Raw genomic sequence first — 25,087 nt, 5'->3', positions numbered from 1 at the left:
GCTCTTGGGGCAGTGGGGGGGCACTGCGATCTGCTCTTGGGGCAGTGAGGCTGGACACGTTGCATCTGGGTGTGGCGTCTGCCAGGGCCGCGACTCAGTGAATTCTAACCCAGAATTTGGGGTGGTGAGTGAGGGGATGCAGGTTTTCCGATGCTGAGCTACCTCACCCAGGGCAGGCAATGGGCCCCAGGGCTCTGGTGCAGCTCAGCCGAGCCATGCGCTAGCCCTGGGCAGGCTGTTAGAGCAGCAGAGGCTCCCTGTGCTCCTCTGAAACCCGTAACCACTATTGCCTACATCCCCCAGGCAATGGCCACCTGCTACAACAGCCCTCTGTGGCTACTGTCCCTGGACTTCTGCCAGCCCTTGCAGCATTCTCCAGCCCTGCAGGCCCCCATGGGCTGGGCCAGACAGCGCTGCCAAACTGCAGCACTGCACCGGCCATGGGGAAAGGCCAGAGTGACGCTCACTGCCTCAGGATTGGGGGTGGGAGGTGCTTGGTGCTGACTGACGGCTCCCTGACTCCGTGGGGATAGCCTGGCCCCTTGGCCTTACCTGGGGCCGGTCTCTCATTCCCACCTTCTGAACCCTCTAACTCCCTCATTCTGCACACGCCACCTAGTGTCCGCCTGGCTTCCCCGATGCATGGCGGGGGCTGGCCCACTGCACGGGGTGGGTTGCACTAGCATGGCTGTGGGAGTGCTTTGGTCAGGCTCATCCGTTGGTCCCTCAGCACCGACCCAGGGTGGTGATGGGCTACCCAGTACCACGTGTGCATTGCAACGCTCCAGCTGCATCCAGAGCCCCGTTTGTGCATACACAAAGCGCCCGGCTTCCACACACGCAGAGCGCCCGGCTTGCACACACGCAGGGTGCCCGGTTTGCACACACGCAGAGTATCCAGTTTGCACACATGCAGAGCGCCCGGCTTGCACACACGCAGAGTGCCCAGTTTGCACAAGCGCAGAACGCCCGGCTTGCACACACGCAGAGTGCCCAGTTTGCACACGCGGAGAGTGCCCGGCTTGCACACACCACGCAGAGCGCCCGGCTTGCACACACGCAGAGCACCTGGCCCCCCTCCAGGAGCTGGCAGTGGTGCTCAGCGAGCATTTCTCCTTCCCGCCTCATGCACTATTACAGCAGCAGAGAATGAGATACAGTGCGGGTCAGCTGTGATCTGCAGGGCCCCTTCCGTAAAGCACCGCACTGCGTCTGTGGACACAGCGATCCGCGTGAGTGTCTTAAAGTCACCGACCTTAGGAACGTAGGGGTCAGGAAATAATACGGTGGAGCAAATTAGCCCTGAACTGTAAGTGCTGTGCTCAGCTAGCGCTGCTTTCACAGCAGGTGTGAAAACTCAAACCCTTCGGGATCAAACGCCTGCAACTGGCTTCTGCTAAACTTACACTAATGCTGACAAACTGCGTTTAGCCTCCAAATCAAGGCAAATGTACCAGGCGGCTTTGGTTAGCCGGGAATTCCCCATGGCCAGCCCCGTCCTTTGAGGATCTGGGCCCAGGAGGATATTTCAGCTTCTCGTTAACAATGGGACAGATCGTTAACAGAAGGGCAGCAATAGTCAGGTGTAAAGGCCCAGGCACACCGCTTGCCTGGGCAGTGAAGGGACGCTTAGGAAGCACCGCCCATTTCTGAAACTCGTTAGGGTCTAGCGGGATTTTTGAAGCCTCTAAACCCAGCCCTCACCCGGTGCTGTGCTGATCACACTGTGCTGTGACGCGCCCGCTGCTGACCATGGCACCAGCACCGCCAGGGCTAGCAAATGGCTTTTCACATTCAGAGCTGGAAGGCTTCTGGGTCATCAGCTTCACTTTGTAAATCAAATAACCCCCCTCCGGGCACCCTGTGCAGCACCGAGAAAGGTCGCCCCCTGTTGGTGAGAAAGCAAGCAGGCAGGCCAAGGGGCAATCTGTGCAGATCGTTAAGTACTAGCCAGCATCTTTCTGTGGCTACAGAGGTCTCAAGGAACGACTCGTGTTCAGACCTGCCTGAAATTCAGAACGGGTGGAAGACCACATCACACACAGCGCTAGTGAGAGGGGCCAAGATCACCTACCAGTGTGATCCAGGATATGACATCGTAGGAAGTGACACGCTCACCTGCCAATGGGACCTCACCTGGAGCAGCGACCCTCCGTTTTGTGAAAAAAGTAAGACAACCCCCCCCTACACACACATTGCTTGGTATTGCTGGGTTCGTGCACACAGTCAGCCAGGTCCAAAGCCCATTCAGCTCAATGGGGAGCTTTCCTTTGACATCTCTGGACTCTGGATCAGACCCATTGAATGTCAGGGTGCATGTGAAATGGGACTCGGTTGTGCTGAACACATGCCGAATAAAGCGTTTTCCAACCTCCTTCACGTGACTTTGCCAGTGGACTCCACACCAGTCCATTTCAGAGCTACTGATCTGTTTATCTGCCCCCACTGCCTGCCTTCCTGTTTTGCTGCTTGTCCTGTCTCACGTTCCTGTGGGGAGTTACAGAACCTGTTTGTCTCTAGTTATGTACTGCACAGACCCTGGGGAAGTGGACCACTCGACCCGTTTAATTTCTGATCCAGTGCTGCTGGTTGGAACCACCATTCAATACACGTGTAACCCAGGCTTCGTACTGGAAGGAAGTTCCCTTCTTACGTGTTACAGCCGCGAAACAGGAACTCCAATCTGGACATCAAGGCTACCCCACTGTGTCTGTAAGTTGGGCTCCGTGCGCTATGGTGTTGCAATTATTTCTCTTCTCGCGGCTGCAGTTTTACTTTCTTCCTTGTTATCTGAACTGATTTGCAAGTTTCCCACTGGAAATTCAGAACCCGCTGGAGCAAGCAGCGGATGAGCCCAGGGTCCCAGCAGACAGGCCGTTCTGTAAGCACCAGACATACTGAGCCAGGCATCAGACACCATTGCTCCTATTCTGTCACCTCCAGTTTCCTCCGGGCTTTTTCCTCCTTTCAACAGCTAGATCTTTAGGGACGTTCCCCCTGCTATAGCCCCAGATGCCGTACACTAGATACCATGTGGGCCGCACTGGTCCCATCCAGCCAGGAGGCCTTTTCTTTGTTGCCGGAAGTTTGAAGAATCCCTTCCTACGCACCAGCAATTCAAAGCAGTTCATAACAATTCAAATAACCAGGGTCTAGAATGAGAGGATAAGTAAAAGCTCGTTAAAGAGGCTGACGAGCAGCAGTGTAATAGAAACACCCCTGATAGCAGGTCTCTCTGCAACAGCAGAGCAGGCAGCGCCTGCTGCTGAAATCACCGTGGGTTTTGTTCTGTGGCCTCCCATCTCGTTTGCAGAAGACCTGTGTCACCCCATCTCCCTGCAGGGGGGCTACCAGCTCCTGACCCTGCCTGCTAATGGGGTCCTATACTGCCAGAGCGGAAGGCAACGCTCACTGGTGCAAGGAAGGTGAAGAAACGCAATATCTTCCCTGCTCAGCAGCTCCTGCCACTTTGTCCCCCAGCTCCTGATCTAGAGCAAAGGCCACCCCAGCTGTACGCTGGCTGTTACCACCAGCAGAGCTGGTCAAATCCCCATTACTGCGAGAAAGTGCCGCCTTGATTTCATTTTGCAGGGTTCAAAATTGACCCATTTTTCAGTTTTCCCCCATTTGTCATTAATATTGCTTTCAAAATTGGGGAGGTGTCAGCGTTCCTTGTCATTTCAATGGCCATTGCCAGGATTTTTCAGTCGAAACTTGGGAAAGGGGGCCAGAAGATGGCAGGCCATTTTGTAGGTGCTGACCATGTCAGCCGTTTTCATGAAAAGATCAGTGGTGTCTTTTTTTTTTTTTTAAGGCCATTTTCAATGAAAAAACGTATTGAAATGGTTCAAGCAGTGCAAGCTCCAACAAGGGGGGTGAAAACCCTACTCGCCCCAGGGGAAATATTCCTCACACCCAGGGAGCATGCTGCTTCAGCGAGCCAGTGCCCTTGTCCCTACAGGCACCGTTCGTGACCACTTTCCCTTCAGTGATCCAGCCAGGCCTCCAAGGCACCACGTATCACCAGCCCCAGCTAGTCAGAATCATGAGTTGAACCCCAAAGATCATGAGACTGGATTAAAAATCATGAGGTTTTAAAAAACGATAAATGGGGGAGGGGTGTTTTTATTGGTTGCCAGGACTTTGAAAAATGCAAGCTGAGAGTCTCGTGTAAATCACCTGACTCCGGGAGCTGGGGCTTTTAAGAGGAGTGCCAAATACCACGAGAGACATGATCAAATCACATGAATTGGCAGCAGTGACGCTGCATATTACTTCTCTTGGGAACCTTTCCAGAGTCCATGTCGTGTATTGGGGGGGGAGGGGGGAAGGGGTGGCGGGCAATGCATGAACTCCTGTCATTTGCCGGGGAGGGCGCCAGATCTGCGTAAGTGTCTGTGATTTTGCCATGCTCTCACTCCTGCAGGATACAAACCCAGTAACCCGTACCATAAATGGCAAATGTCCTTTAGCTGGAGGAGGCCTGTAATATGGCGTGGAAGATCCTGAGCTCGCACCTTGCTACTGACCAGGCAGCTGTGCAACCACAGGCTCCTTACACGAGGGAGCTAGAGGGCCAAATCTAGGAGGAGCGCTGTCACATCCCCCTTTTGCTGCTGCCTGTCTCCTTCCTTTTAGCATGCTCCCCATTCCGGTGCCCAGCCACAGCCTTTGCCTGGCAGCGGCTGGACAAGTCAGTGAGCTAATGGCAACGATCATCTCCCCCCGCTGGCGTTCTGTAGCCACTACTCACTGCCTTACCGGAGTCCTCGGCTCTGCCCTGCATCCTCGGGAGCACAAGGGGAAAGGGCAGCCTCCTGGACCCTGGGTGACAGTCAGTGGTTGGCCTGGCACCAGAAATGCTGGTGTTGGGTCAACACCCAGCCTGGGCAGAGCGCAGGTCGGGGTTTAGCTACTGCTTCAGCCCCACTCAGAACCGGGAGAAAATAAAACCAGAAGTAGAGATAAATGTACCTTCATCCCAACTCTCTGCGCCCCTCACTGTGCCTGGACCAGAGCAGCTGCCCCAGTGCCGCAGACTGCACAGCGGATGCCCACGGGGCTCCTAGCACCTTTACAGGGACACACAGGGCGCCCCAGAAAGTGCTGGCTAAGAGCTGACGGTGCCCTTGCCCCGCTCACTTGCAACCTGCCTGTTCCATGCAGCACCCAGTCTCTGCTCCCTCTGCTGGACACTTAGCCCAAGCCAGCTTCCCCCCTAAGTGTTTGATTTCATAGCAAGAGACAAGGGGGGAGGGAATAGCTTTTACTGGACCCACTTCTGTTGGTGAGAGACCAACTTTCCAGCGGCAAGGTATTCCCGGCATCACAGCTAAGTGCAAGGTGGAACAGATAGTTTAGCATAAGTAGTCAGCATATATTGGAAGGGCCCATTCGAGGTGGAGTGGCCTGTTAACACCAGCAGTCATAGGATAAAAAGAAGGGGTAAGGGGGGTTCCGGATTGTAAACAGTTGTGTAAAAAGCTAAGGAAAAGCTTTGGGCCAGATCCCCAGCCGGTGTCAATCGGCCATCACTCCACTCTGGTCAACGGAGCAAAGTCTCTTTGCAGTCACGCTGCTTTGTTGGCTGGGCACATCTGGCAGGGCCACCCACTCTCTGCCTCTCATGCCCTCTCCCTGCAGAATGCCACCTTGGGCTTGTCTGAAACCCCATCTGTTCCTGGAGTTTGCTGTGTCGTTTTAAGTAGCTTCAGCTCCCCCTATCATCCTCTGGGCAGAGGCAAGACTCGGCCCCACTTGCCTGATGAGACCCTTTGGCATTCTGCAAAGGCTGCGCAGGCTGGGTTGGATATCACAGTGCTCATCGCTCTGCAGGGCCTGGAGACCAGAATCGGCAGTCGGTTTGTATCTGCTCTACGGAGGCCCGGCCTGTAGACAGAGTCCCAGGCTGTTCTCTGACATGCCTATCAGTTCTGCCTTGGCATTTCCGCTGAGTAGCCACTTCCTGCAACCCTTGTGTGGATCAGGTTTGTTGTCGTAGCACATCCTGAAATTCAGGAGTTCGCTCCATAGCCAGTGTGAGGAAGAGAGAGCAGCACTGGGAAATCACAGCTCCATTTGCCAGCGCACTTTGTTGTTTTATTCCTGTGTGTTCCGGAGGAGGGCTTTGGCTGATGTTCCTAGTTCTCCCGCTCATCCTTTCTCTGGTGCCAGGACAGAGAACAGCGATGCTAGATTATTGCCAAAGAGCTCAGATGTCCCTTCATGGAATTAATGCTTCAGGTCCCACTATTTCCTATGGGAATAAGTCTGTGCCCAGCTCTGGAGTGTGTGTATATTTTCATGGTGATGGTGACTGTAGAATACCAGTATGCAGTGTACTTGTAGTTGTGTCGGTCCCAGGATATTAGCAAGACAAGGTGTGGGAGGTAATATCTTGTATTGGACCAACTTCTGCTGGTGAATAGCAGAGCCCAAAGTTCACCTTCTTAGACACTTAACAGCTGTTGAGCGGACTAATATACCAGGCTATTGCCTGACATACGGTTCCTCTTTAGCCAAATGTAGTTGGTGAAGGTGAGGAAAAAATAAATCCTGCGGCTTAGATCCCACAGTACGTGACTGACGGCTAGGTAAATGCTCGGGACAGGCAGAAAAAGCGTGACTCTCACTGGGATGTTTCTTTTCAGCTGAAGAGTCCCTTGCCTGTGATAATCCAGGATTACCTGAAAATGGCTACCAAATACTCTACAAACGCCTTTACTTGCCAGGCGAATCCCTGACGTTCATGTGTTATGAAGGCTTTGAGCTAATGGGCGAGGTTACTATCAAATGCATTCTGGGCCAGCCGTCCCACTGGAGCGGACCCCTGCCCATCTGCAAAGGTAACGAGCTTTCTGAGACAGCTGGAAAACAAGACCACACTTTGGGAAGGGGCTGGAATCCACCGGGATTTTGCAGGTGTCAGCTAGTTCCCGCCACGCCAGAGAATTAGCTCTGAGCAGCGACCTCCTCCAGCACAGAGATTTCCCCATCCTCACCGCCATTAAAAGGCAGCAGAGCATGTCACTGCAGTCCCCTCCTTAAGAGCTCCTTCTTCTGTTTTACCTTCAGCCCTGAAAACAAACAGCTCTCCAGGTGTCACCCAGGCTCTCTGACGCATTGGTGTTGCCAGGTTTCCAGCCACGGGCATCGGAGATTTTGGTAGTTGTTACGGATTTATCTCTAAGAGGTTCTGCCCGCCCGGGGGAGGGAATCCATCTCAACCCCTTCCTCTGTGTCGGAAGCTGCTAACTAGCAGCAGTTGCCTAGCACGTGGCAGACAGGGCTGGGGGAACAGAAATGGTCCCCAGAGTGTCCAGAGGGGTCTGGATTCTGCCCCAAGTCCGGTGAACACTTTGTTCCTGCATTTAACATTTCTCTATGTGTACCATTGTGATTCTGCCTTGGGTCACGAGTTGATGACAATGGCCATAACCCTTGGCCCAGAGGAAGCCCTGCTTGGTGAACTGGCCAGTTTTCAGTTTGAGTCTATTTCATGGACACAAGGAGGGACCTCCTGGTAACACACTAAACAGCAGGGAATAACCATCACTCAGTTTCTTGTGAATTGCCCAGTAACAGTGTCCTGGAACAGCAGCGTATTTCCAGGCTTTTGCAGATTGCTCAGGAGAGGATAATGTAATTCCCCTGACCCCATGCTTCGCTTTGCAGCTGATTTGCCCTGTAGTTATATGGCACTTGTTGTAAGGCCAGTCCGGGAATGCCTTCGATGGGTGCAGAAAGGCCAAAAGCATCCAAAGAGCTCAGTGTTGGTGGCACGGTTTGGGGTCTGTGGAGAGAAGCAGAGACTCCAAATGGGGGACTCCCCGTGCCCACGTGCTGATGGAAGAGACCTCTGGGGTGTGTCACTGCAGAGGGCAGGGGCCTGGGTGTGAATGGGAGGGGAAGTTGAGAAGGATGCACAGGGACACTCATGCGGGATGCCCACCAGAACTTTATTTCCTCTCTCTCCTAAAACAAGGACGAGAGGATATTCAAAGCAATTGAAAGGCAGCAAATTTAAAATTGATGCAAGGAAATCTCCTTTTACCCAGCATGGGATTAGCCTTTGGAACTCACTGTCACAAGATGCCATTGAGACCAAGAGTAGAGCAGGATTCAAGAAAGAAACAGACACTGATATGGATAATGAGAGCAGCCACAGTTAAATTAGACAGGGCTGAAAATATTAATGAAGGTTATAAACTCTCGTGCTCAGGGCATGAGGCGACTGCTCCTGACGGGGTTGCAGGAAATGTCCCCAAAGGGCAAGTCATTCCATAATCACCCATGATGGGCTTTCTGGCACCTTTCTTGGAAGCATTTGAAACAAGCCACTGATGGAGAAAAGAGAGCAGACAATTGCCCATCAGATGTTCCTATGAAAGTGCTCAGCGAGCTTCCCCTGAAGGAGGAGATCCAGGGGGGTTCCTTATGCTGCTGGGAATGTCCTTCTGGCTAGTTCTAATTTCTGGCCTGGGGCACTAGAGTTTTCACAAAGAGGGAAAACAGTAAATGCACCTAAGGGAAATGTGGGTATTTTTCATGTTTCACACGAGGCTGCCAGCCCCCATGACCATCTCGAACCCTGCCAACAATTCCCAATTTCTCTTGCAGTGAATCAAGACAGTTTTGAACACGCTTTAGAAGGTGAGTGAAATGCATTTGCTGGAAAATCCCAGTCAGGCTGAGCACATGTCTGGCACCGCCCTCTGGAGAGTGCAGCGCCTGCATTTGGTCAGACAATGCAAACAAATTTGCAACAAGTATGCATTGCAGCATTGACATTGCTCTGCAGTTCAGAAATTAGGGACCCTGGAACGCAGCTGGGCTGACCGCTCTGCATGGGAGGGTGTCACGTGCCCTCAGTGCAGGACTCTTCAGAGGGATGGAATATTTGGGGAGGTCCTCTGGGCAGAAGGGCTTGATCTGAGGCTTCGAGTACTCGTGGCCACCCATTGGGGCCTGCAGCTGGGACCACTGGATAGCAATTGCATTTCAGACAATAAAATCTCTCTTTCACCTGCCCGTCTCCTGCAGGGCACCTCAAGGCCCCACTTTGTGCTCCCAGCTGATAAGGGACACTAGACAATAGATGGGGTTGGTTTGGGCTTGTGAAGAAACCCAGGGCCGCCCCTGGGGGGGGGAGGGGGCAAGTGGGGCAATTTGCCCCAGGCCCCCACGAGAGTTTTTCGGGGCCCCTGGAGCGGGGTCCTTCACTCGCTCCGGGGGCCCCAGAAAATTCTCGTGGGGCCCGGGCCGCCGGAGCTTCTTCCATTCCGGGTCTTCGGCGGCAATTCAGCAGCGGGGGGTACTTCCACCCCGGGACCCGTCGCCGAAGTGCCAGGTCTTCAGCGGGAATTCGGCGGCGGGGACCCCCCGCCGCCGAAGACCCCAAGCCCCCTGAATCCTCTGTGTGGACCTGAAGAAACCTGGGTCTTACGGTTACATTTCAAACAAGCATCATTCTGCAGCTGGCCACGGAGACAAGGCAGTACCATGAGGGGAGGGAAAGGTTAGGAGGGAAGCAGAGCCCAAGGGCGGGGGGGGGGGGGAATCCCAAACGTTGGCCTATGGGAACATAATGAATATTGTGTTTTCAGTAGCAGAAGCTGCCGCAGAGACGTCGCTCGAAGGGGGAAACATGGCGCTAGCCATATTCATCCCAGTGCTGATCATCTCACTACTGCTGGGGGGCGCATACATCTATATCACAAGGTGGGGACCCACTGTAACAGCAACACTAACCAGGGATCTCAGAGCGCTGGGCAAACAGCAGCTCAGAAGCCTCCCAGTGCCCTCTGCCCAGTGCTGTGTTCCTCCCGAGAGGGAGCACCCAGCAGCTACCCCTGGACCCTGTGGGTGCTGAGGGGCCAGGCAGCTCTGATAATTAGGCCCTTACCTCACAGTATTTGCTGCCGGTATTGCGTGATCTCTGTGCTGAGCAGTGATTGCAGGCGGGAGAGCAAAGGGGAATGGGTGATTTGGGAGCGTGAGTGTGGGTTGCCTTGCTCCATTGGCTTCACCACTCCACATGCGCAAGCCATTGGGTTCTGCGTTGTTCCGACCCAGCGAGGTGACTTCTCTGTCTTGCGTCTCTTTTTCTCAGATGTCGGTACTACTCCAACTTGCGCTTGCCCCTCATGTACTCCCACCCATACAGCCAGATCACCGTAGAGACGGAGTTTGACAACCCAATTTACGAGACAGGGGTGAGTTGGCCTTTCGGTGCCTCAGTTCTCTCCATCCGTACATTACGTTAAACTGAAGGTGAAGGCTTGGCGCAAACTCACAGCAAGAGGGAAGGTTACGAACCCCCCTCAAGGTCCCTCCTGAGAGAACATCTCTGCTTCTTATCGCCCTCTGTGTCCCGGTGGGCAAACGATGCAGCGGGTCAGCCAGAAAATCAGTCTTTAGGGGAGTTTCAACAGCACCAGCATTTCCACCCCACCCTGGGGACAGGGTGAGCCGGACAATCAGAGCGAGGGGTGGGGGGCGTTAGAGTTTAGCCAAGGAGGGTCTAATACCCTCCTGCTGACTGCTGGGCTCCCCTCTCCTGGCCCTTTGGTGTGTGAGACTCCCCCAGGCGCAGCTAGGACCCCTGAGGTCTAAAGCAGGGGATGTGAGTGGCTCTGTGGAGTCTGCAGTGACACGACAGGCTCGTTGTGCGGCAGGTACAGCAGTTACACTGAACTAGTTCCCCCAAGGGGTCTCTGAGCTAAGCCCAGTGCCAGGGGAAACTGCGGGGCCTGCTGGAAGTCCTGTCCTCACCTCCTGCAGCTGCTTTGCACAATGGCTTCTGCCTAACTTCTAACTAGGAGAGCGCCAGATCCTGCCAGGTGCCGAGCGCCCAGCTCCCGCTACATGGGGCGAGAGTCTCACAGCCAAGCTCTGAGTTCCATGTTAGGACAATGGGCATGTTTGAGCAGCCAGGTGTGTGTGTCTGGGGGCATGAGAAATAAGGCAGTGCCTTGGCATGAGTTAGGTCTTCAAATCAGTGTTGCCTACTCTCAGTTTTATCACGAGCCTCACAATATTTGGTATTTGACTCAGAGCCCCAGCTCCCACAGGCCACAGATTGCATGAGAAGCTCAGCTTTCATTTTAAAAAGTCAGTTTCCAGCCCCTGTGGTTGTGAAGAAAAGCTGGAAAATGTGACCCAAGTGTGACCCAAAGGCTCCGAAACTGGAAGGCAGAGTAAAAGACCCCAAATGTATTATCTGTTTAAACCTAATGATTTTTAAACCAATCTTGTGATTTTTGGGACCTGATTTATGGTTTCTGAATGTCCGGGGTTGGCCATACTGTTGTCTCCATGAGAAAACTGTACCAAATAACGAATCAGTTTAGAAACGGGTCTAGTTAAATTGACACAGCCCTCTTGCACGGGCCCTCTTAAATAGAAATCAAAGGGAGACACCTGGGGTTTTGAACCCTTTAACTACATCAGCTTCTAAACCAATTTAATGAAATCAAGCCAGTTTTCTTGCATTGACAAGGCCTAGATGTCACCTGGGTCTGATCTCACATAGACCAGGGCTGATTAATGTGGGTGGAAACCCAACCATTCCTTTAAACGTGTTTTTTCTTCTTTTTAGGAAACAAGAGAATATGAAGTTTCAATATAAAGACTATGATACGAGAGTCTCCAAATGTGAACTTAATTCACTCCAATAGAACTTCCTCCGTAACTAATCCAGAGACCATGTGGAGTTTAATTGGAATCCTGGACCTACTCTTGTCTGTCCTTTTGCCTCTTTATTGATGATTTCACTGTTTTCTTCGCTGTATTTATTCTATTTAACTTGAGATAGATGTGTTCAGAGTGTTCCCGGCAGGCTGTACTCCGCTCCCTGGGTGTACCCGAGCTCTGAGGACCAGTGCAGAGCTACCAGTCCACACATGAAGGTGGGGAGGTGCAGGGATCAGCTGGCCCCATCCCGCAGCAGCGACAGTCTCCAACTCTGCACTGGCCACACGCAAAGAGATTTTACGTTTTTCGTGGTGTTAAAATTAAAATGTCTCCATGCAAGATCCTGCAGTTAACTGCCAAGAGCTGGGTTAGACACAGAGCTTGATTCCTTGGTATGATACATAGTCTTTCTGAGCACTGTCCTAAGCCTAACCACTGCCCACACATTTCCGGTTCTCCTAGAGTTTGATCAGGCATCTGGTGCTACGCTCTCTGATTCAAAGAGCAGTGAGTAGAGGGAGCAGCCTCTCTCCTGGGGCCCACCTCAGGCAAGTTACCAGGCAGGTACAGCGCGATGCCCTCGGGTGTCTGGGGAGAAAGGGGAAGCAGAGACCAAACTAGCAAGTTACATGCTACTTGCTTGGCCCAGCTTGTTTTTAATCCTGGAGAGGCACATACAAGAACATGTGAGCTGCTGCAGAGAAGCCTTAACGTATGCAACCAGCGATTGCTGAGCCTATCAGCCCCGGTCTGAGAGACCTTGGCAGACGTGGGTAAAATCTTCTCGGGCTGTGTTTCTGCTACACTGGGAACAAACAGGCTTGCTTGTCTTCTGCTCACACCTGTTATTTGTCTTTAATAACATTGACTGTGGCCATTGCAAGGAATCTGCAGTCTCTCTCAAAGTCTGAGTTCACCTTTTGCCCACTTTATTGTAAGTATCTCAGGGTAATAACGATGGAATACAGGATCCTATCACACGCTCTGGTTAATTTTGGAGCATTCGCCCTTCAAGGTTACGGTGCCCTCATGCAACTGGAAGAGTCCACTGTTCTTCTGGAATAGCTGCTCTGGGAAGGGCAGGTGGGCTGGTTAGTTAGCCACAACTCTGCATGAGACGAGCCAGAGTCAGTCCTTCTTCCCATCTTCCCGGAGCATGCAAAACCAGCAGAGGGCATTTGATCAGATCTCAGCAGCATGGGAAGACTTTGTGGCAGCAACCAAACCACCACGTTCCTGTCATTCCAAACCCATTCCAGGGCGCTGCCACTACTCTGTGGCAGAAAACAGTGTCCAGTAAGCATTGTCCATTAAGAGCTGCACTGTCCAGCTTTGAGCTAACAGGAAATCAACTAGATTTGCACTCCGCTTGTGAGTCAGGCATTGGGCAAACCCCACCTGGAGAAGAGAGACTAGACTAGTGGGATGATTGTAGGGAAGAAAGTCAGGTAGCAAACCTCCCCTGACTTCAGCACAGGAGCCCAATCACTGGAGGAACATAGCAGGCAAAATAGAGCCTTTAGTAGCCACTTCCATCTTGATCTAACCCTGTGACAACTGGAATTCAAGCACCACATTCATAGTCTTTGGTTCTGGAGAATAATATGTTCACATTTAACAAAACAAATGCTCACATGTTTTCTTTTCATGGAAACATAAAGATTCACAAAAGGTTCCAGTGACTTAGTTACCAATATTTCTCTTCACAAAACTGGCGGTCACACAGGCCCAGTCCTGCTATCGCTGGAGGGACAGCGACATTGTTGATGTTTCTTTGGCTGCTGGTGTCTTTATTCTGTCTGTGTGGAATGGCAGTTATAACCATGACAATGTTTTCAAGGCCGTTTTAGTTTAGAGAAGGTTAGTGCATCTCTGCAGTTGTGTGACTGAGACATTCGATTTTTTTTCCTTTGAAAAAAACAAAACTGAATGTGTATTTGTAATTTGTAAAGGTTAAAAAAAAAGAAAAACAAAAAACAAAAAAAGGTGCCAGAAACGTACCAGGTATTTCATTTCTGTTCAGATATGTCTGTTTTTATAAGAACAATGTGAAAATTGTTGGGATTAAATATTTTTGAACATGATACAGTACTTCCACGGGAAGCTCTAGAATTTAGTGTAACCTTAATACAAATTGTACTATATTTTTTAATGGTTGAAAATAAGTTTAACAAAAATTTGAGCCACAGAATATGCCTGTGCTTCAGCCTGTATTCCATGCTGCATACACTTCAACGCTATCTGCCATGTGATCCGCAGGTCTCCATGGTTACACACCAGACCCTTCCATTGTCACATTCGTGAATGAGTCTGATCTGAAATGAGTGAATGGTGCAGAAGAGTCCCCCTGGACCCAAACCGTGAAGATTGATGTCTTGGGTCCATCTCACAGTATTTCAACTGTGGAGTCTTTCTCCAGAAAATGGGCACAGGTTATCCCCTGCAGCATATGAGCCTGGTGGCTTCCAGGGGCGCCTCAGGGCTAGATTCTAGTCCCTCAGAAGTCACTGGGATGAGATTTGGCTCTCTGTGTTCTCCAAAGCCTACCCAGCCCAAATGAGTCTTCAGTTTCCTTTAGATTTGGTTTTACAAACTATCGAGATGCAAATCTCTTCATTTCCCCCTGGGAAGAAATACAGGAGCAACTGCTCCTTTGCTTGTCACTCTCAAGAGTGTATTACCACACTATCAGGGCAAGATGCCGCCCTCTTTAGAAGAAGCCTGCCGTGCTACATAAATTCAGCGCATCAGGGCAGGCGGACGAATGGCAGGTAACCAGGAACGGAAGTGATCCCTTATTTAGTTACTATTTCCTTTCTGTACATATATAAATATGATAGGATGGAGAGGTGGAAGGCCCCAGGGCCGCTCACTTTAAAATGCCTTCCCTTGCCTCCTGCTGTGTTACTTTAGTGCATTATTTAGCATGTTAAACCAAGCCTTCTGAGCAAGGGAAGCAAAGGGACCCTACCAGATGCATCTGTTTTCTGGGGCACAGAGCCTCTGCATTGGTGGTCTGGGCTCATCTGGAGGCAGTTTCCACTGGCTGAAGACTGGGAGAAATTTCAACCCTGCAGTAAACAGGCCCCACTCCCAGGGAAGAGAAGGGGAGACACATCTGCTTCCTGGGCTGGTTTGGCAGTGGATCTTTTACTGCTGGTGCCGTTAGCTAAGAGGCGTTTGCACTTTGTCCCGGGGCAGAATGAAAGCAAGTGGGAAATGAGACAAATGCCCTTGCCTTATTCACGGATGAAAACAACAGACCTTCCCCGGTCGCCTTGCTGTTGAACATCACAACGTCCTGCCCCATGGGGCAGGGAAACACCCCTCGACCGTAGAGACTGGCTCCCTCTGGGAGTCAGTGTGGCCCAAACCATCCAACCCCGTGGGATCAGAGATTTGCGCTAGCCCTGGCAGAGTCTAGGACTTTCTCCTCAGTTGAGCTGGGACTCTGGTTTGGGTGCAGAGCTCAGAACATCTGCTGATGGAGCGCATACTCCATGAGGTCTGTGTTTCCGCTGTCAGCAGTCAGAAGGGTCAGTGGAGATAAAGGAGATCGACTGTCCGGAGGAGTAAACGTGTGGCAAGCAGTACGTTCAACACTACTGTTCTCCTAAGGGCAGAATGACGTAGGACACTCTGCCCACCTGAGCCAAAGTCTGTCCAAGTCAATGGAAAGACTCCCACCAACTTCACAGAGTTTTGGATCAGGCCCTTAAAGCATAATGTTGACTAGGGAGGGATAGCAAAGTGTCTAAGGCAAATTCCACCAGTCTAGATTTTTTTGCTGTATTTATGTTGGTCTCCATTTCATATGTTCACAGTTTCAAAAACAAAGCCCAAGGTGGAACTGGATGGAAAAATGAAAACATTTTCTTATATAGTTATTTTTGGTTGATCTGGGGGCTTTAAAGGGAGAAGAGGTGCATATGCAGAACAGGGCAGTTCCAATGCACAGCTCACAACATTCCCTGTACGCCAGCAGAGACAGGCCGAACCCGAACGGTGCCACAGGTTTGCGTAGCGTTGTCTGTACTCGTGTACAGCTTTACAAGTGGTTTGCATGCAGTACAGCTGCATCACGGCTGCTCACCTGTCTACGATGCCTCTTGGTATTTTTTCATCCCAGGCGTCAGAATATCCTACTTTTGTTCACAGGAACAATAATGGATTTGTAGGGCGACATAATGTATATTTTTCATGCAATTTTCTTGAAGGTAAACTACAATTTCTTAAATCTTATTCTTAAATCTGAATATGGGTGAACTTACTGTGTTAAGAGAAGCATTCCGGCAGTCATAACTCTCCCTCCATATTAATGTACAAACATACTTCAGCTCTGTCTGTGGTACTTACCCTGAGTGCAATAAATTCCTCATTTTGCGTCAGGTCTGACCTCTCCTCATTTATACACTGTTGAGAATAACCATTTGCCCTTCTCATGCCTCTTTCATCTGAGGATCTCAAAGTGCTCGATGAATATTAATGAATTAAGTCTCACAACCCCTGTAAGTAGCTACTTTACTATCCCATGTTTCACCGATAGGGAAACTAAGGCATGGAGACGTTAAGCATCTTACTCAAGATCACCCAGCTGGGAATAGAATTCACATGTCCTGTCTCCTGGTTCCGGGCTCTGATAACTAGGCACTGGAATCCATCCTATAGCTTCTAATAAGTGTGGACAATAGGAGTGTTGTCGCTGTTTTTGTAAGTTGGTGCTTTGTGACTTCTTTATTGTCGGCTGGCTTCCAGGTTTGGTAAAAATACTCAGCTCTACACCCTGAAAAATAATGAGCCTTGTGGGAGATGGCCCTGCAACTTGGCAGGCAGAATAATTGAATGGCTGATACGGGACTTGAGTAACAAAGAATTAAAGGAGAGTAATATAGTTAATGGGCTTATGGAAAAGAGATCTTGTCAATCTAATTTGATATCTTTTTTAATGAGATGACAAAGTTTGGTTGATAAAGATAATAGTGTTGATGTAATAGACTTCTGTAAGGATTTGACTAGGTACCACATGGCATTTTGATTACTAAACTAGAACGATACAAAATCAACATGGCACATGTGAAATGGTTTAAGAACTGGCTAATTGATAGGCCTCAAAATGTAATTGTAAATGGGAAATCATCATCAAGTGGGGTCCCACAGGGATTGACTCTTGGCCCTCCGCTGGTTAACGCTTTGATCCATGGTAATGTTTGCAGGTGACACAGAAGATCGGAGCAATGACAAATAATGAAGAGAACAGCTCATGGATACAAAGCAATCTGGCTCGGCTAGTAAGCTGGGCACAAGCAAACAAATGTGTTTTAATCTGGAACTAAGAATGTACACCATACTTACGGGATGGGGGACTCTCTCCTGGGAAGCAGGGACTCTGGGGGTCATTGTGGATAATCAGCTAAACATCAGCTCCCAGTGCGAGTTTGTGGCCAAAAGGGCTAATGCGATCCTTGGATGTATAAACAGGGGACTCTTGAGTCGGAGTAGGACAGTTCTATTAACTCTTTATATGGCACTGGTGAGACTGCTGCTGGAATACTGTGTCCAGTTCTAGCGTCGGCAGTTCAAGGAGGATGCAGATCAATTGGAACAGGGTTCAGAGAAGGGCCACAAGAATGATTAAAGGATTAGAAAACCTGCCTTACAGTGATAGACTCAAACAGCTCAATCGATTTAGTTCAACACAGAAAAGGTTAAGGGGTGACTTGATCCATTCTATAAGTACCTACACAGGGAACCGAAATTTGAAAATAGAGGGCTCTTAAGCCAGCAGATAAAGGTATAACGAGATCCAGTGACTGGAAGTTGAATGTCGACATTGAAATTAGAAATACGGTGCAGTGAGTGTAATTAACCATTGGCTACCAAGGTTCGTGGTAGAGTCTCCATCACTGGCAATTTCTCAAAGCCAGATTGGCTGTTTTTCTAAAAGAGCTGCTCTAGTTCAAACAGGAATGAGCCCAGGGAAGTCCTATGGCCTGGGTTATGCCGAAGGTCGGATTTAGGTGATCACAATGATCCCTTCTGGCTTTATAATCTATCTCCCAAACCTGACATGTCTGACTGCATTGCCCCCAGACTGCACATCACCACTAGCCTGGCCGAATTACCAGTGTGGGAGGGCAGGAGGCCCAGGGGATTTGGGACAGAGGAAAGGGACGTTGTGCAGCTGAAGGTTATTAGTGTTCGTTACACATGGATGTGCTTGACACAGTACAGGACCGAATACAGACAGCCCCTGCCCCACAGTGCTTGGCATGGTTTGGAAGGAGTGGGGGGCTGAGGGGGGATTTGACTGGTAATGTCGGTAGTCGGGTTCCAGAGTCCTCACACTCACAAGAGCAGGATTAGAGCAATCAGAGTGCCGGGGAGGAGAACTCTGGCCCTTGGCTCTCTGGACCCTGGCTAATTCCCAGGCCACAGACATCTGGGGCCTGGCCAAAGGCTGAGGATTTGGTGGAGGCTGCCAGGGAGCCAGGCCAGGGAGGGTTTCTGGCTGCTTTTTCTTGGGGTTCCCCCCTAAGCCCCTGGCCTGAGCTCCCACAGGGCTTGTGGCCTGTCACGAACTCCCAGCCAGCGGAGGGAGGTGGGTCCCTTGGGAAGGAGGAGAGCGGGGAAGCGTGTCTGGTGTCAGGGAAGCCCCAGCCCCAGAGAGTGAACATGTCCCAGCGCTCAGTGCAGGGCAGCAGGAGGGGGCTTGGCTTGTTACGGGGAGGCCGAAGGGTGGTTCCTGCTGGGGGAAGGGAGAGCGTTCATCCCCAGTGCAGAACGCCACAGCCAGGCAGCTATGCTGGTCCCAAGGATCACGACAACGGGTGCATCTCAACGGCAGCTTCAGCTGAGGGGCTGGATGGCGGAGCTGACTGGCTTAAAGCTGGCAGGGAGCCGCTGTGTCCTGTCAGTGAGACCATCAAGGGAAATCGATGGGGCACCAGCGTTTGGGTCCCGGGATCTCAGATAAACGAGAACAAACGGGCCTGGAGGGGGCCTCCCTTTAGACCCCTCTCCTCCAGCCATGGCCCAGCCATCGGGGCTGAGCCTGGGGTGGCTACGGCTCTGATAACTGGGGGGGGCTCTCATGCACACAGAACCCTCATGGGGGATGAGGGAACCCGACAAGCGCTGTCCTTACAGCCACCAAATGTCTTCAGCAGCTCAGCCTAGGAGGCCCTGAGTCCTGGCCCGTCCCGCCTGCGTGAGTGGGATTCCAGGGCTGTGTGGCTCGATTCCTCCCCCTCCGGCGGCCCTAGGGCTAGGATCCCCCCTTCTCACATGCTGGGTCTCTCCCGACTCTGGCACTGTCCGTAATTTCTGCCAGTCACTGCTGGCCAGATCCTGCCACCTTTCCCCAGGCTGAGTGGTACCGGGCTCCGCAGTGGCTGGTTGACCCCCGGGGGAAGGCGCTATCGAACATGGCCATGGAACGAGGGGCAGGGCCTGGGCAGTCAGAGAGGCTCTTTGGAGTGGGAGGGAAATCCCATCGCACCTGGAGAAGGGGTGTGGGCGTCTCAACTGCAGGGGCTTTTCTTCTTCCCCACCAGTAAAGCAGCCTGGCTCGGAGGCCTCCAGGCAGCCGGAACAATGGCAGCGAGCTCTCCATTACACCTCAGCGTCACCTCGGCTTGCCAGAGCCCCGGCCTGGCCCCTACCGCTCCTCAGCAGGCTTTAGCTGGGAGCTTTCTCCCGAGAACGATCTGTTGGGGCAACAGCTGCCCAGGGCGGAATTCCAGGGATCGCTCTGACTCCCAAATCCGGCTGGAGGCACTGAGGTGACACAAGCCGCTGCTCTCTGGGGCACAGCTCGGACAGCGCCTGCTGCCCACGGCGTCTCTCACCCACGTGCTGCAGAAGTGCCTTTCCCCCTGTTTTGGAGTGGCACTAAAATTCCTCCTGGTAAAGTCACCGCCTGCGATTCCCATCCTGCCCCTATGCAGCCAAGCACCCACTGCTCCTGCTCAGTCTCCAGCCCCTTGCGTCAGTGCTGCAGCTGGGAAGGGAGGGGGTTGCTGTTATTTCTCCCTCTGCACAAAGTGCCCCAACGTATCAAATGTTGGGCGTGAGAGAACCAGTCTCAGAAACACAAGCCACTGTTCCTAGTGCAGAGTGGGGCACTCGCCCGTCTACCTCTGCAGAGCCCTGAGACGTGGCGCACCGTGGAGTTATGGGTGTGCAATGTGTAGCGTCAGCCCCAGAGCAGCATCGCTGGCTTGCTGCCCCCAGAGCTGGCTCCCCCTGCCCTGAGCTGCCCCAGACTCTGTGGAGTTGATTACATGGACCATGTGTGGGCAGGAAGGGCCGATGTTCCTGCAGCAAGCTGGGTGCAGGCTGAGTAGGCGCTGGAGGTCTGACATCCGACTGCCCATGGCTGGGTCGTGCGGGGAGTGGCTGCCCCACTTCCAGGCTGGAGTGCTGCAGTGCAGAGAGCGCACAGCCAGTGCTCCCCGGCCATGTGATCGGTTTGTCAGGCAGCTCACGTCGCCTGCTGGATTGAGCTGCCACATTAGAGCCTGTGGAGCCACTTTCTGCTGTGAGTGACTGTGACTCAGATGGAAATCTATTGACCTTATCACTGGTACAAATGAGCCCAGCCAGGCGGAGGCTGTGTGGCCATAAGGGGGTGGGAGCCGACACACCAGCTCCTGCAGCCACCTCTGCACGGCTCTGCAGCCCTTGGGGGGGTCGGAGGGATTGAGATTGCAGGTGTTCCGCTCACCCCGGGGCCATACGCTGCTCCTGCCTGATGAGCTGTGGCTAGTCGAATTGTCCCCTAGCCCCCATAGTCCGCTGGGTGCTGCACAGGGTCCCATGAACTGAGAACCTGGATCTAACCTGGGAGTGCTACACCTCCCAGTGCCCCACACCGCAGGGAGCTCACTGCTCACCCCATTAGTCCTCAGCCAGCTCTCAGGTTCTCCCCTTTTCACTAAGGGACTTAAAGCATTGCTGGCTCATTTTTGCCCAGATTCCTGCCTTTACCTTCTAGCTAACTGCTTTCCTGCCGCTCTTCATGTCGGCTCACGCCCTGGGCCCTGGCCGTATGAAGTGGCTGGATACTCCCCAGCACCCGGGGGCGTCTGTGCCAAGCAAGCGCTCAGGCTTGGGCTCCTTGCATTGTGTGTGCTGCAAGCCAGGAAGATGGGGGAGGGATCTGTGTGCAGGGCCCAGCAGTGAGTGTAGCTGAGTAGATGGGATTCTTACATCAGTAGGGCCTAAGGAATCACAGCCTTGTCTGGGCCGTTCTTCCCAGCCAGCGAGAGGGGCTGACAGCAAGTCAGAGCTGCTTGGCAGGAGCTTTATTGATTTGGATTTACATACAGCATCAAAGCAGTATGGGCCAAATGAGTCCATTTATAATTACTCATCATCCTCTTCCAGCGTTTACAACCCTCCGAGTCGTTGGGTATTTAGTGCTAATCTGCAAAGGGGCAGCATATTGCTCTGTCACTAGCCAACCTGGTATGAGGCACGTTCTTCTGCTCACCCAGCCCCTCAGCTCTAAGGTGCTGACCAATCAGCTGCAAGAGTCCATCTGTGTCAGTGCATCTCAGTCCTGACCCACAGCCCCCACTGCCATGCCCGAGACGGGCTCCCACACACAGCTCTGATGATGCAGCTCATTCCCCAGGCAGGGCCATCCCTGCTATTCCAGTCCTGGGGCTCCCCCACCCACAGCTCTGCTGATGCATCACCATCCTGATACACAGTCCCCACTATTCCAGTCAGGAGCCTCCCACACAGAGCTCTGCTGATGCATCTCAATCCCAACTCGCACGCTCTGCAAACCTCCCCCTATTCCAGCCCTGGGCTTCCACACACGATTCTGCCAATGCACCTCAATCCCAACCCACAGTCCCCCTGCTATTCCAGTCTTGGATGCCCACACTTCTGCTGCTGCCCCTCAATCCTGACCCCCCAGCAATCTCCTGAGCTGGGAACAGATACTTACACATAACACAATCTGCACATTTTATCTGGAATTTACAAAATGATAGCGTTCGAGGGCAGACCTATTTCCTCCTCTCCCTGCTCTGATGATGGTGCTGGAAGGATGTAGCATCATTAGCTACCAATTCTGCAACCTGCCCTTTGCTCTTCTTCCATGCAGCAGTGCCAAGGTCCATAGCTGAGTCCCCAGGGCCCTATGGACACCTGGGGTGGATCGCCCCAAAGTCTATGACGGTGAGACCATCCAGGACATTCCCATGAGGCATGAAGGCCACTTGGGAAGATGAGGCTGAGTGGTGCTTTGACGAGATTTATTTATATGCTGTAGCTACAAAGCAGCATAAATTGGCTCAGACTCATCAGGTCGCGTCCATTGTTTGTCTCTGTCCCCATGTGGCCTTATCACCGCCACCTAGCCCACCCCTCCTCTTGTTTTTTAAGACTACTTCTTGTGTCTTGGCTTAAATAAGACCGTAAGGTCTTCAGGATCAGTGTCTTCCCATGTATCTATACCAGTAGTACTCAACCCACGGGCCACTTGCGGCCCAATCAGCACACAGCGGTGGCCCATGTGACATCCTCAGGGCCATAAAGGCAGTATATCTATAGTGTGGATGCTGCCCACATAACACATAACTGCAGCCCACAATGATAAATAGCTTGAGAACCTTGATCTATACAGTACCCAGCGGGGTCCTGATCCAGCTTGGAGCCCCATGAATGCTACTTGAACACAAATACTGAGCTGATCTAGATCTGACTAGCGGACTGGACAATGAATTCTACAGTTCTGTACCCCACCAGGCCTAGACTAGACTGTACAAGCAGGGGCGGCTCTATGTATTTTGCCGCCCCAAGCACGGCAGTCAGGCGGCTTTCGGTGGCGCGCCTGCGGGAGGTCCGCTGGTCACGCCGATTCGGCGGCATGCCTGCGGGAGGTCCGCCGGTCCCGCGCCTTCGGCGTACCCACCGCCCAATTGCTGCCGACGCTGCGGGACCGGCGGACCTCCCACAGGCATGCTGCCGAAGGCAGCCTGACTGCCGCCCCCAGCGGCTTGCCGCCCCAGGCACACGCTTGGTGCGCTGGTGCCTGGAGCCGCCCCTGTGTACAAGACAACCTGGGAGAGGGAAGAGGTGGTAAAACACCAGATGCCACTGGAAGAGTCTGCATGCAGTTCAGAAGCTCTGGTATTTCTTTGTCTGCTATCACTAATTCAGAAATGCCCCTGGCGCTCAGTCAATTACCTTCTGAGATGGCACCTCAGAGAATGGCTGGGACCTGACAATGTGACCTAGGAAATTCAGGAGTTAGTGACTTTTAAACTGTAAACTGAAAACCACCCTCTGTGGCTGGGGCAAGGAGCCTGACACCTTCGAGGTTAGCAACCTTGATTGTGCATGCAGAGCTGCAAAGCCACCAGCAGCCCCCGTTCCAGAGCCCTGCGAGCAGCGTGGGGCCTTGCAGAACGCTCTCTGGCATGGCAGGTGACACACAGGTGCTGGGAGGGGAAAGGGCCTGATGCTATTGCCGCTGACTCATAAGGTGAGTCAGGCAGAGGAAAGGAGTTTTGTGGATGTTGGAAAAGTCTGAGAGCAAAACGGGCCTGTTTGCTAAATACCAGCAGAGCTCCAGGTGGGATCTGGAGCTGCCTATGTGACAGGAGGAGGCAGTGTCACTTCACCTGCACATCCTGATGAAGGGCAGCACAGAACCAGGATCCCAGCTCAGTGACAGCACAATCCACAGTCACTCTGGGCCAAGCCCAGACAGGTCCCCAACCGAGTGCAAAGGATGGGATGTTCCAAGCAGAAAGCCTTGGGACACAATAATGCCTCCTCTGCAACACCCAGTGAGACACTTTACCCACCCACCAGGTGCCAGTGTGAGCAGGCTGCCGGAGGATTTCAGTGCACTTTCTATCTAGCCAGTCATTCAGGCTGGGAGAGCCAGGATATCTTTAGCGTCCCTAGCATATAAACAAGCAATCCCAGTCTGAAAGAGGTTAGGCAACCTGTCCGATGACACAGGGAATCAGCGAATAGAATCCAGGCGTCCTGGACCATGGGCCTGTGCTCTAACCACTAGACCCCATTTCCCCTCCCATAGGCATGAAGAGGGGAAAGTGTGGTTCTGTGACCGCCCTGCGTTTGTCACGCCACAAAGGCCAGGCTGAGACAGCCACATGCCGGCTCACGCTGACTGGCACAGGAATGGGGTGGGCAGGGGCCTGCACAACTCTGCCACATGCTGCCCGGCACAGCTTTGCTGGTGTCCACGGTGACAAGATAAGCCTCTTTCTGAGGGAAAGCTTTGGGGCCTGATTTCCCGAAGTGCTATTGGTAGGCAAGCTCCTTGGGGGAGCTGGCCCAGTCTGGCCTCTTTCACTGCTACAGAAGAGAAGGGGCTAGGTTATTGACCGAGGGACAGGTCCCATCTTTGGTCCTTCTCTCAACCCTTGCCCACCCAGGGAAGAACAGGCAGAGGACTTTGAAACACAGAGCACTCCAGGCTCTGGTCACAGCCAAGGGGCCAACACCAGAGGGGCACAGAACAGTGGCAAGTGCTGGCAGTGAAACTGCCAAGCATGAGCGCCGCCAGCTTTTCTGCCGCCCTAGGCGGCGGAAGGTCCCGCCCCGAAATGCCGCCCCCCCACAGAGGCGGCGGAAGGTCCCGCCACCGAAATACTGCTGCGGTCGCCGCCCCCCAAATTGTAGTGCCCTAGGCGACCGCCTAGGTCGCCTAATGGGTTGCGTCAGCCCTGCTGCCAAGCGAACCTGAGGCTGCCCCCATCCCAACGTGCCTCCCACACACGAGTCTAATACAATAATCCAGCTTGCTGGAGCTGTGCATTTAAAGTAGGCTGTAATGTGAAATAAGATGATAGCTGTTAAATGAGGCTGTCAGACTAATGTGCTGGAGGGGGAAATGAAACTGATGCTCAAACATGGAACGCTCCCTGGGGAGGCAAATTAGGGTTATTTTTACTCACAGATTGGGGTGGAGGGGAATAAGGAAAAAAATAAATATCGATGTTCTCACTTCTCCTGGGTGACGTGAAACAGGAGCTAATCTCCTGCCTCCTGCTTTGTGCCGTGGCTTAGCCTTTGTTCTGACACCAGCAAAAACGGGGATTGGCCTCTGGATTCTCCTTCTCTATCACACTTCACCTGAAGTGGAGAATCTCAGAACATTTATCTGCCAGCAATCTTGTAGGCAATGGGGCTCTGTGCTGGGTCCAGGAGCAGCGACTGCATGACTACAGGAGTCCCCCGCAGGCCTGGTGGTGATGGGAGATCTCCTGGGATCTCATGTCCCCCAAAAGGGTTGTGTTGCATTGGTACAGAGGTCCTGGTAAGCTACGTAAGGTCTCAGCTAGATCTGCCCTGCATACCTATGGCAACTGACAACTAACTGCTTATAACTCCTGGAATTCAG

The 25,087-nt window shown here is 52.5% G+C and overlaps 1 protein-coding gene across 1 annotated transcript in view; it reads left to right on the top strand.

Annotated features, from left to right (window-relative positions):
* Positions 1-16,044, top strand: part of SEZ6L (seizure related 6 homolog like) — a 112,066-nt gene extending 96,022 nt beyond the window's left edge. The window contains exons 11-17 of the mRNA XM_026657003.1: positions 1,974-2,168; positions 2,521-2,712; positions 6,651-6,845; positions 8,620-8,652; positions 9,606-9,720; positions 10,112-10,214; positions 11,600-16,044. Of these exons, the coding sequence (XP_026512788.1) occupies positions 1,974-2,168; positions 2,521-2,712; positions 6,651-6,845; positions 8,620-8,652; positions 9,606-9,720; positions 10,112-10,214; positions 11,600-11,629 (863 nt within the window). The 3' untranslated portion in view covers positions 11,630-16,044. The remainder of the gene's footprint in view (positions 1-1,973; positions 2,169-2,520; positions 2,713-6,650; positions 6,846-8,619; positions 8,653-9,605; positions 9,721-10,111; positions 10,215-11,599) is intronic.
* Positions 16,045-25,087: the final 9,043 nt, after the last annotated feature.

Source organism: Terrapene carolina, unplaced genomic scaffold (genome assembly GCF_002925995.2).
Source record: "Terrapene carolina triunguis isolate 2854851 unplaced genomic scaffold, T_m_triunguis-2.0 Scaffold234, whole genome shotgun sequence".
NCBI classification, from domain to species: domain Eukaryota; kingdom Metazoa; phylum Chordata; order Testudines; family Emydidae; genus Terrapene; species Terrapene triunguis.
This window is presented reverse-complemented; position numbering and strand designations above follow the sequence as displayed.